The sequence below is a fragment of the Loxodonta africana genome, chromosome 4, assembly GCF_030014295.1.
Source record: "Loxodonta africana isolate mLoxAfr1 chromosome 4, mLoxAfr1.hap2, whole genome shotgun sequence".
Taxonomy (NCBI): Eukaryota; Metazoa; Chordata; class Mammalia; order Proboscidea; family Elephantidae; genus Loxodonta; species Loxodonta africana.
Window position 1 is genome coordinate 130,907,135 of NC_087345.1, and position 12,733 is coordinate 130,919,867.

The 12,733-nt window shown below is 38.3% G+C and overlaps 1 protein-coding gene across 1 annotated transcript in view; it reads left to right on the forward strand.

Moving 5' to 3' along the window:
• Window positions 1-12,733, forward strand: part of LOC100657825 (alpha-1-macroglobulin-like) — a 76,672-nt gene that overhangs the window by 47,443 nt on the left and 16,496 nt on the right. Inside the window, exons 14-17 of the mRNA XM_010590866.3 lie at window positions 2,080-2,222; window positions 5,237-5,386; window positions 8,226-8,390; window positions 10,271-10,382. Coding sequence (XP_010589168.2) covers window positions 2,080-2,222; window positions 5,237-5,386; window positions 8,226-8,390; window positions 10,271-10,382 — 570 coding nt within the window. The remainder of the gene's footprint in view (window positions 1-2,079; window positions 2,223-5,236; window positions 5,387-8,225; window positions 8,391-10,270; window positions 10,383-12,733) is intronic.

The window sequence follows — 12,733 nt, forward strand, 5'->3', positions numbered from 1 at the left end:
ATAACAGCGATTGTGAGGATGGCGCAGAACTCCAGCAGTGTTTCATTCTGTTGTACATAGGGTCACTATAAGTCAGAACCAACTCAACAGCACCTAACAACAATGCCTAGGTTTTCAATCTTTATGCGTTCCATTTCATTTTTGATGACTTCCAATTTTCCTAGATTCATACATCGTATATTCCATGTTCCAGGTACTAACGGATATTTGCAGCTGTTTCTTCTCACTTTGAGTCATGCTACATCAGCAAAGGAAGGTCCTGAAAGCTTCATTCCATCCACTAAGTTTGACAGCTCTTCCCCAGTTGTATTTTGAGTGCCTTCCAACCTGAGGGGCTCATCTTCAGGCACTAAATTCCACTGCTATTCATAGGGTTTTCACTGGCCAATTTTTTCAAGGTAATCCATCAGTTCCTTCTTCTTAGTCTTTTAGTCCAGAAGCTCCACTGAAACCTGTCCACCATAGGTGACCCTGCTGGTATTTGAAATACTGGCGCCATAGCTTCCAGCATCACAGCAATGCACAAACCACCACAATAGGACAAAGTGATAGATAAGTGGTGAGGCAGCTCTACTGTGTCCTAGAGGGTTGCTATGAGTCAAAACCAGCTAGGTGGCACACAACAATAAGAACAGCATATGATTGAAGCTGAGTAGTTTTATCAGCTTGTTTCCTGACTGTAGAATTTCTTTCATTTTATACTCTCTTTGTTCCTTTTGGCCCAAGTCGACAGTGTTTCTGTTGGAATAAAATTCTCAAGAACCTTTTGGATCTCCTGTGTATCACAAGGATTCACTCCATTAAACAAGTAACTTCTCCATGGACCTTTCCTGAATAATCGTTTCCTTTTTTTTTTTTTAAGCATAGCTTCAGTGGCTGAGAGGATCTATCAGTCATACACTTCTGTCCTGATCTCCCCAGGTTAGTGGAGCTGGCAAGTTATCTTTTCCCCCAATTGTGAATTTATTCCTTCTCTAAGGTGAGGAGAATGGCTCAGAGCGCTCTGCAGAACGTATCTCTGGCCCGAGGAAATAGACAGCCACTGAAGCTGGCTTAGGAGCGGGTAGGAGGGGCATGGTAAAATATATGCAAGTACTTAGCTTTTGGCAAGAATGCTGTTCTTCTCTGGTTCCAGAGGTGTGAGTAGGCTGTGCAGCTGGCTGTTTCTCCCTGAGGAAACTGCAGCCAAATGCTACTACCAGCCTGCCACAGCCACTCCAGGAATGGCGCCTGGGAGATCCTGGCAATTCAGGTCCAGCAACTCCTCTCTGCTTCTGAACCATCTCTCCCTCCCCCTGCTGCTCCGTCTGTTTTTTTGATGTTCAGGGCTCCTAGCTTGTCATAAACATAATTGTTTCACTTGTTCTGTTGGGTCTTTGTTGTAAGAGGGATCACCAGAAGCATCTGGCTACTTTGCCATCTTGGCCCCACTTCCAATGTTACAGAAAAGGAGAATTTATACTACAAATATCAAGCCTAGAACATTTTAGAGAAAATTAAGCAGGTTACATTCTATAAAATTTATGTAATTCACACAGAAGGCAACCACTAAGGTAAAATACATGAAATTCTTTTATAAAAATCACGGAAGCACAATGCTTTGTATGTGATTATTTTTACCTGTATCTCATCCTCTCTGCTGTATGGTAAACTTCCTGAAGATAGAAACTATCTTGCATTCTTTGTATTGCCCTCACATGCATGACAAGAATTGTGCTGATTCAAATCTTTGAGATAACTAAAAATGTCCAGAAATTTTCTCCTTGTTTCTCTCTCAACTCCTTTTCTAATTTTTTTTTTTTTTAATTTACAGAGACATGCACTAAATGTTTGATTTTCTTTTCCCTACTTAGGCAGAGGAAATGAACAATGAAACCTATATCTTTAAGGGAAAATGCCGTTAGTTCAATCTATGCTTATTGAACACTGCTACATGCACAGTGATATGAATGCAAGTCTTTTCTTGTTTCCCTATGTACTAAATGTGAGAAGTTAAGAATCTGAGAATCTCTTTATAGGGTTGAGAGCCTTGTTCCTTATGTTCCTTACCTATTATCTTGCACTCTTTTTATTCTCCAGCAAAAGGGGTATTTTCCTTCTCCTTTCAAGTGGAATCAGACATTGCTCCCACTGCTCAGTTGCTCGTCTATATTATTTTACCCAATGGAGAAGTTGTTGCAGACGTGGAGAAACTTGAGATTGAAAATTGTTTTGCCAACAAGGTGGGTGTTTTGGTCCAGCCCAGTCCTTTCATTCTTGTCATCTTTGTTAAGTGTAGAAATAAGGAAATTTTGTACATTAAAAGATTGTCGTACAGTCTTCCTAAAACTTTTCTAAGTCCCTCTAAAAACAAGGAGAAACATGCCATACCCCAAGGGGTCTAGCAGATAGTCCAAGGCAGGTGGTCATGAGCACAATTTTCTTAAAGCCTCTTGTTTTAGCTTAAGATTTGTGTGAATTCCAAAATCTATTCTATTATAAAACTTTAATTTTAATTAATAATTTTAATCTTAAAATGTTTTGTTTCTCAAATTTTCCATTGAAAATGATGCTTATACACATGTGTCAATTTTATCCCATCATGCCTCCTGACACACTTCCATGTACCACTGCAGAAACCAATATGTTATTATGAGATTAAATTCAGTTTGGTAATACAGATACTATAGAAGAGGAGTACGTCTGAACCCCATTTGAGATAACTCCAACAATCCAATAATGATTATAGCATAAAAATCCAGCATAGCTGAATGAAAATTAGATCTTTTTTATTCTCAAAGAATATATAGCTGCAATGTGAAGTCCAATGAGATAGAAATATGCTTTATCCCAACAGAATTTTTTCTACTTATCTGATTTTTTACTACTCTGGCAGCACGATCTTAACATTAGCAATCAGGTAGAAAAAGCCTAGTTCATATACCTTTTTTAACTAGCAGCGCTTTTTAACAGGAAATTTATGGAAATTTAAAAATACATATGTTTATTATAGCAAGTGAAAATTTCTGTAATGAGAGCTATATTCAGATTATCTTTTATTTTTATATACAATGATCTAAGAAAAGCACACAGTGGACTTACATAAATTTTCAACTCCATTTTACTAAAAAAAAGAACACTATTAAACCTGGACGAATGTAGCCAAGAGCATTGTTTCTAATCTCTTGGATCTTCTGTGTTTTACAACACCTGAGAAGAGATTTCTGCTTGGAATGGCCATATTATGCCATAGCTCCCTTTCTCTCTAACGTTACTCTTTCCAGCAATGGTCTCTCTCTGTTGGGTCAGTTTTCTCTTCACACTGTAAAAATGAGAGAAGTATTTTAGAACATATTTGCTAGAATAGTATTTTCTTCTTGGAGCCCAATGTGAAAAATGCATCTGATTATAAAAACATATATTACAATACCTGTGTAACACCGTAAAACTTCCCCATACAATACCTGTGTAACATCACAAAACTTCCCCATAGAAGCAAAGGCCAAAGGACATCATATTCAATCACGTCACATCAAATACTTTTTAACTTATTTATTATAGATCACAGGTGGAGATAAGCTATGAAAAAAATAAGTAGTATGGAAGATAATTCATGCAGTACTTAGAAGAGAGCTGATTATTTTAGATTTACCACAAAAAGTTAGAAAGTCTATTAAAGTGAGAGTTTAGGAACCATAGAAGTTAGACATCCTATGAGATGTTGAATAAACAAAGTAAAGTGTGGACTGAGAATGTGAGGAGACGCAGCTCAGATTCAGACATAGGTCCCTTCAAAAAGATAAAACTTAAATAATTCAATCTTAATTTTGTTGGGACAGAGAAAAACTGTTTTGTATTCAAAATTTATGCACTTCTTTCTTAGTTTGAACATAACAGATTTAGTGTACACACTAAGCATTTTATAACATTAACATTTAATATTATGTGTTTGTCATTCTTAACTGGATGTAATTGGTCATTAAGGATAACATTGATCCAGATAGATTCAGACTCTTTAAAAATGTCTTAAAGGGGTTTTTGTTTTGTTTTGTTTTGTTTTTCATAGCAGTAGAATATTTTGCATTTTCTAACATGTCAATTTTTTTTTTAATTGTGCTTTAGGTGAAAGTTTACCACTTCAGTTAATTTCTCACACAAAAATTTATACACATATTGTTATGTGACATTAGCTGCAATCCCTTCAATGTAGCAGCACACTCTCCCTTTCCACCCCAGGTTTCTGGTGTCCATTTAGCCAGTTTCTGTCCCTTCCTGCCTTCTCATTCTGCCTCTGGACAGGAGTTGCCCATTTAGTCTCATGTATCTAATTGAACTAAGAAGCATACTCCTCATGAGATAAATAAATTGATTCATTTCTCATATATATCTTTAGATACATGATTCCAAACTGCTGTATTGGTTAAGCAACACAAGTCAAATATTATTTAGCTGAACATACTGATTTTTTATTTCAATCCAATTCAGCTTCCAGTTCAAGAATCTAGAAACTTACCTGCTGCTATTACAGAAACTAAATTCTGTTTTATTTTGTTGCAAATCTTTAACATGCTTGAGAATAATCTACTCAAAAAATGTTTTCATAAATCTACTAAAAAAATGTTTTCATAAATCAATAGATTCACTAACCAATGAATTTCTACTGGCCAAAGCAGAATCAAATCTCTGAAGAGACTCTTCAAAAATGTTTTCCATTAATTTGTAGATCTTGTTCTTTATTCACAGCTCTTTGTCAATTTTTTGAACCAATCAACTCCTGGGATGCATATTAAAGAGCTTAATAAAAACGCAACGCAATAAATCTCTGATACTGATAAACACTGTTTTAGAATTTCAGGTGTTTAGAATTTCAAGACTTAAGGATAGAATGTGACTTTTTCATAGCATCATGCAGACCACACACTTTCATCACAACACCGCACGGAAATAGGTCAGCTATACCAAGTTCTGTGTTTTTGTTAGTATATGTGTTTTCACTTCCATTCAAGGATTTCCATCTATTTCAATGTGATAAAAAGCCAATCTATATTTTACTGCTTAGGTAAGAAGTTACATGTGGGAAACCTGAGTTAGCTGCAGCCACATTTCCGATTTATTCCAGAAATGCTTATTAAGCTTACTTTTAGATGGACGAATAGAAAGGAAGTGTAGAAAGGACTAGTGCTATCCTGGGGTAGAAGAGAGTTTTGAAATTGCAATAATTATAAAAGCTGCTGCTATAATCATTTTCTCTTTGCAGGTAGATTTGAGCTTCTCCTCGGCCCAGAGCTTGCCAGCTTCAGACACCCACCTGAAGATCACAGCCACACCCCTCTCCCTCTGTGCCCTCCGTGCCGTGGACCAGAGTGTGCTGCTAATGAAACCTGAAGCTGAGCTCTCACCTCAATCAGTGAGTCCCATTTCAGTCTTGGCTATCAGAAAATGCACACCTGATAAGACCATTTTTGGAAGTTGTAAATTGTGACTACAAAGGACAAGCTCTTCAAAATGTCAGGCATAATGTAGTAAGTTATTTACGAGTTGGAATTCAGTTCAGTTCGATCACAGCGATTGCACAAGCTTCTTTACACGTATTGTCTCATTTCATTATAATATATGCTCAGTGAGGGAGCAATCGTGCTCACCACTATGTTTCCCAGCCCTACCACAGTATCTTGTGTGTAACAGGTACTCATTACATTTTAGTGAATGAATAAATAGGTAATAATTCTTCGAGTGGGCATTATTACCCTAATTTTATGAATGAAGAAAACACAGCTAGGCTAGATTGAATAAGTGTAGAAAGAGCACACCAAAAATATATTTTAGAGGTGGAATTTGAACTGAATTTCTTTCAGGACCACTTCTTAACTCACCACATTTCAAGGTATTATGTGAAATGCCAGATTTTTAGCTTTCACTGAAATCCAGGCACTTACTCGCTGGTTTTAACTATGAGCAAAACAAAAGAGTTTCCATTCAAATTTCTGTTTTAAAGATGTCTCCTATAATGAAGCACTTTCAAAAAAGGCCTATAGATTATAGCCCTCATGGTTCATTTACTTGTTTAACAAATATCCACTGCATCTTGACTACAGGATGGCTACTGTGCTGGGAACACAGGTTTTAATAGTAAGCCATCCAGATGTGGTCTCTGACTTTTTAGATATATGCTATTGTGAGGTATTAACACAAACAAGCAACAAAAACATATAAACATGCAATAATTCCTGATTTTGGTAAGTACCATGAAAGGAATATACAAGGTGGTGAAATAAAGAATACTAAAGAGAGTTTGAATCATTTTAATATAGTGATTATGGGAGTTTTATGATGGAGGGTACAGCTAGTGATGCCTAAAGCTGAGTAGAGGGGCAAGGGGTGGGCATTACAAAGAATGGAAGCTGCATACCCAAAGGTGTTGAGGTCAGGACAAGTTTGGAGCATTCTAGGAAGCAGAAGGGAATGACCTAATCCTTGGTGGTGAGAGGGAAGGGTTGTAAAGGCTGCAGGTGGAACAGTAAGCAAGGAGAATCATACACAGTCTTGTATGCCTAATGTGGAGTTTGGAGTTGACTGTAAATGCAATAGTAAATCACTCAACATTTTAAGAGAAAAAAAAAATTTTTCTTTTTTTTTTTTTTAAGAGAGTACCATTTAAATTCCTCTATTAAGAAGGTCATGTTTGCTGATAAAAGTAGGGAGGCAAGAATGAAGTGAAAACATGGAACCAGTTAGGAGATTACTGTAGTAGTTCAGGTTACAGATGAAAGTGGCCAAAATGGGAGGTCTGCATGGAGTCCAGTGAGTGTTTCATGGCCTGAACGCTACGTAGCTGAGAAAATGCCCTTACGCTACTAGGCTCTGGGTAAAAAAATGAACTGGGATTGATTTACTTCTAGCTTATCCCTGCACCTAGTTTTCGCTCAAGCTAAACTTGATCCTAAAATGTTGCTGTGCTAAACCAAAAAAAAACCCAGTGCCGTAGAGTCGATTCCGACTCATAGCAACCCTATAGGACAGAGTAGAACCGCTCCATAGAGTTTCCGAGGAGCGCCTGGCAGATTTGAACTGCCGGCCCTTTGGTTAGCAGCCATAGCACTTAACCACTACGCAACCAGGGTTTCCGTTGTGGTGCTAGGTGCCATCAAATCAATTTCAACTCATAGCAGCCCCATGTAATGGAGTAGAACTGCCCCATAGGGTTTTCTTGGCTGTAGTCTGTACGGCAGCAGTTCACCAGGTCTTTCTCCCATGGAGCAGCTGGGTAAGTTCAAACTGCCATCTTTCCAATTAGCAGCCAAGTGCTTAACTATTGAGCCACCAGAGCTCCTTTGATCCTAAGAATAGCAAACTAAAAAGAAACTGGGTAAAAGTATAATCATATAAAAGGAGAAAAGGAAATGAATCAAGTGTTCACAGAGGCTATTTCTAGGTGATGGGGTTATGAGTGGGGTGGAATTATTTTATTCTCATTACACTTTTCTGCACTGTTCACATGCTGTGCTTCCTTTTAGCGATAACTATTTGGGCTGGGAGATGGGAGACTTGTGTTTTATTCTAGCCCTGATGGCACAGTGGTTAAGTGTTCAGCTGCTTACTGAAAGATCAGCAATTAGAACTCACAAGCCACTTCGGGCAGAAAGATATGGCAGTCTGCTTCCTAAAGATTTACAGCCTTAGAAACCGTATGGGGCAGTTCTACTTTGTCCTAAAGGGTCCCTGTGAGTCAGAATGGACCCCACAGCAATGGGTTTGGTTCGGGTTTTTTGGCAGCCAGAAGAGACTCTGAGACTTTGATAGATTCATTCAATTTCTATGTATATTACTTCTTTTGTGCAAGAGGCTTAAGATCCACGACCTTTAATATCTCTCCATGAGTTTCAGTGTTGTTTTCCATAACGTAAGCTTGGAGACGTAAAATAAACATCTTGATCTCTTAAATTCTGTATTGAATATTATTCAATGTAAAATAAAATTTTTTAAAAAAGCACAAGAAGCAGTTTTTCCTTTGTTCTCTTGCTTTTGTTGATGTTAGGTGCCTCTGAGTTCATTCCAACTTATGGCTCCTCCATACGTTCAGGGTAAAACTGCTCCATAGGGTTTTCAAGGCTGTGACTTTTTGGAAGCAGGTCACTAAGCCTATCTTTCAAGGCCCCTCTGGGTGGGTTTGAATGGCCAACCTTTTGTTCACTAGTCCAGCGCTTAACTATTGCACCACTCAGGGATTCCTTCTCTCGATTTTGCAGGTCTATAATTTGCTACCACTAAAGGAGGTCCCAAGTGTTATGCATGGAGGGGTTATGAATGAAGATGGTGAAAGCTGCACTAATGCAGAAGACATAACTATGGATGGAATCGTTTACACACCAAAGCTGGTCCTGGATGAAGATGATGTCTATAGTATCTTCAAGGTAGTTCTTTTTCCTAAAAACGTAACCAAAGTTCATTCCTCAGACCTTGTTAAGCTGGAGAAGAAATGGGCTCCTAAGATCTAGGATCTGCTCCCCTCCCCCAGTCAAGCGAGGATTAACAGAAAAATACTGGAACCTCAGAAGCGTAGAGAATTTTGTATACATACAGATATTCAAACATAATAAATTTCTCTGATGCCTTAAATAGTAAATGTTTACTTTTAAGGTTCAAAACCTTAATCAAATTGACCCCAAAGCTAGTTACCTCTCTCATATCACACATAACATGTGAGAAAAACAAAAAACGTGTTCCACAGCCTTTCTGGCATCTTTACAAGGGTAAGTACTTGTTGGCAGCCGTTATATTAGTCACTTGCACAATAAATAGTTGTTGAATGATTTAATACACAAAGTACAGTACTTTAGTCCTCACTTTTAGTTCGGTAAAATTTCAGTAAACCAGGAAGTAGCTCTTCATTGAAAAAGGTTTGATAATGTGTATTTTCAGGATTAACTATAACTAGGCAGGATTATGAAAGGGTAATTTATCCACATTGTGAGATTAATCTTATACCTACCAAAAAGGACTAAAAATTCTTACAATACCTTGAGGAAAACATATTTCATTCTTCTAACACAGATTGGTGGCTTAGCTGAGAGCAGGTTAACTCTCTCTTCTTGTATCTCTAGACAGAGTCATAAATCAGTTGCTGGGGGGGAGGGGGGATAAATGGAATGAGGACCCTTTAGCTTTATTAATTAGCTATTTAATCTTTAAACTTTTATATTCAGACCTTTTTCTCGCCATCCCACACCACTACCACTGCTGACAACTGTGACCCAGAGTCCAGAGTGCCCCATGTACTCTGAGATAAGACAGCTAGTAGTATTTACCTATGGCTACCATTGAAGGAACATAAATTTGGGAACATAGAACTTCTAGGAACTAGGCTGCTGTGGGTATCTGTGTGTGTGTTTTGAATAAAGAGGTCAAAGACAGTTAAAAGAAACTGTGAGGAAGAAAAGGGGAAAGACAAATGATGATTTGAGCGTAGGTACTCAGGAAAAGGCATATCTTCCAATGAAACATAAATAAAGCAAACTTTGATAAGACTGTGGAGAAAAATATGCGACATGTTGCATAAAAACTATATCCAACATTACAATTAAAAAAATTACTCTATGATAAAGTCATCGATTATATGTATAGATACGGATATGGATAGATATATAGAGATACAGATTTTTGTTTGAGGGGGAAGAAAGGAAAAAAGCACCCAGGACTAAATACTTAGTTTCCTGGGTGCAAAATATAATTAAAGTGGCATCAGAATATTTCCAAGGCTATAGAGCTTTACCGAAGCAGACTGCCACATTTTTCTCCCACAAAGCAGCTGGTAGGTTCAAAACCTTTTGGTTGGCAGCCAAGTATTTTAACCACTGCACCACTAGGGCTCCCATCAGAATATACTCATTGCCACTGAGCCAATTCCAACTCATAGTGACCCTATAGGACGGAGTAGAACTGCCCCCATAGGGTTTCCAAGGAGTGGCAGGTGGATTTGAACTGCTGACCTTTTGGTTAGCAGCTGTGTGCTTAGCCACTCTGCCACCAGGGCTCCCATCAGGATACAGGAGACAAAATTCCAAAATAAGAATCAGAAAGTGTGTTCTGATTCCAATTCTAACATTCGCTAACTGAATGAACTTGATTTTCTGTGCCTCGGTTTTCACATTTATAAAATTGCTCACCTCACTATTGCATGGAATTATCATCTGATCCTACAAGCTATGTGTATGTTATTAGTGCAAGTGTAATACAAGTTTAAGAAGTTAATTCCAGTCTCAAAAATATGCTTTAACCATGAATATTTTTCCAGTCTGTAGGATTAAATATTTTTACCAACTCAAAAACCCGTAAGCCACATTTTTGTCTGCTGCCTCAAGTGTACCCAGTTCCTATAGGCTACGGAGGAGGTAAGGGTGTGATCTGTTTGTTTTCTAGAATAATAGAAGAAAATAGGATGTCTTACTGGGTTGGGTTGGAGTAGAAAGCTATTTTTCTAAGCATTGGGCCAGATGACTCTTGGTAAATTATTATCAAATAACATTTTTCCCAAGAAAAATACTTTTAACCAATCATTGTTATTCTCTCTGTCTGACATCAAAATCACATAGCCTTCAGCAATCTTGCTACTTCAGATCTTCCCTGTTTCCTATGAATTCAATACATTAATGTGTCCGGGTGTTGCTGCCGGCTGCCGTTGAATTGGCCCCTGACTCATGGCAACCCCACACACAATGGGTTGGAACCATTATGATTCATAGGGTCTTCATTGGCTGATTTTTGGAAGCAAATCGGTAGGTCTTTTTTCCTAGTCTGACTTGATCTAGAAACTCCACTGAAACCTGTTCAACATCATAGCAACACACAAGTCTCCACTAACAGGTGGTGGTGGCTGCTCACAAGGTGCATTGGCCGAGAATTGAACCTGAGTCTTCCCCATGGAAGGCAAGAATTCTACCACTGAACCACCACTGCCTCCAAAAAATATTCTTAGCCTACCTCAATTGTCTTTAGTCAGAACAGAACACGAGGATAATGCATGGTTTAAAGTCAGGAAAGGTGTATGTCGGGGTTGTATCGTTTCACCACACCTATTCAGTCTGTATGCTGAGCAAATAATCCGAGAAGCTGGACTATATGAAGAAGAATGGGGCAACAGGATAGGAGGATCAAAGACCACAGCCTTCAGTATGGATTGCACCTCAACATAAAGAAAATAAAAATCCTCACAACTGGACCAATAAGCAACATCATGACAAATGAGAAAAGACTGAAGTTGTCAAGGATTTCATTTTACTTGGATCCACAACCAATGTTCATGGAAGCAGCAGTCAAGAAATCAAACAATGCATTGCATTGGCAAATCTGCTTCAAAAGACCTCTTTATAGTATTAAAAAGCAAAGATGTCACCTTGAAGACTAAAGTACGCCTGACCCAAGCCATGGTGTTTTCAATTACCTCATATGCATGCGAAAGCTGGACAATAAGTAAGGCAGACTGAAGAAGAATTGACGCCTTTGAATTGTGGTGTTGGTGAAGAATATCAAATATGCAATGGACTGCCAGACCAGAAGAACAAACAAATCTGTCTTGGAAGAAGTAGAACCAGAATGCTCCTTAGAAGCAAGAATGCTGAGACTACATCTCACATATTTTGAACATGTTATCAGGATGGATCAGCCCCTGAAGAAGGACATCATGCTTGGTAAAATAGAGGGTAAACAAAAAAGAGGAAGACCCTCAACAAGATGGATTGACACAATGGCTGCAACAATAGGCTGAAGCATAATGATTGTGAGGATGGCGCAGGACTGGGCAGTGTTTCATTCTGTTGTACTTAGGGTCACTATGAGTAGGTACCAACTCAATGGCACCTAACAACAACAACAAGAGAGATTATACTGCAGTAACAAGCTCCCACATCTCAGTGAATTAGCATATAGTAGTTTATTTTTTGCTCACACCAAACCTCCTTGTGAGCCCTGCAGCTTTCCAGAAGAGAGTCAGGGATATCCAGCCTGCTTCCAGTCTGCTTCCATCTTGTGACTCCCCTATCTTCAATTGTTAGTTCAAGATCACTGCTATGGGGGAGGAGGAGGAAGGTTGCACATGACTTTTAGGGTCAAGAATGGAAGTAGCATACATCATTTCTGCCCATATCCCGCTGGCCAGAAATTCTCACGTAATTCCTAACCACAGATCAAGGAAAGCTGAGAAATGTGAAGGATAACATAGATATTAAATGTCTCTGTCACAATCCTCTTATGGAAATCAAAATAATTTCGATGTATTGGACAAAATTGAATGATTCAACTAATCAGATATACTGCTAATCTCTTTGTGCCTTTCAAGTACACCGGGAAAGGGGAAAAGTTTAAAAGATTCTAACTTCGAATATTCTTTTCTACTGCTATCAGATCTAGATAATTTTCTATCTACCTGATGGAATGTCTACTAGTCCTGCTTCCCGGTAAAAATTAGGGTAGTGGGACAAAGTCCTTTCTTTCTTTTTTAATAAGCATGAACACATATTTTAATACAGTTGAAACCATTTGCCTGGGAAGACAGTGAGTAAACTTCTAGTTGAAAACACTTTCTTAAACAGAAAGACAACCTAGTATAGTGGAAAAAGAGCACTGTGATAAGAACAGAGAGGAGAGTTCCCATTACACCTGTATCTGCTATGACTTATGCAATTTTGAATATTCACAGACTCACTTAACCTTTTGGAGGCTCAATTTCTTCATGTCTGAAGTCAAAAATGGCAACACCAAA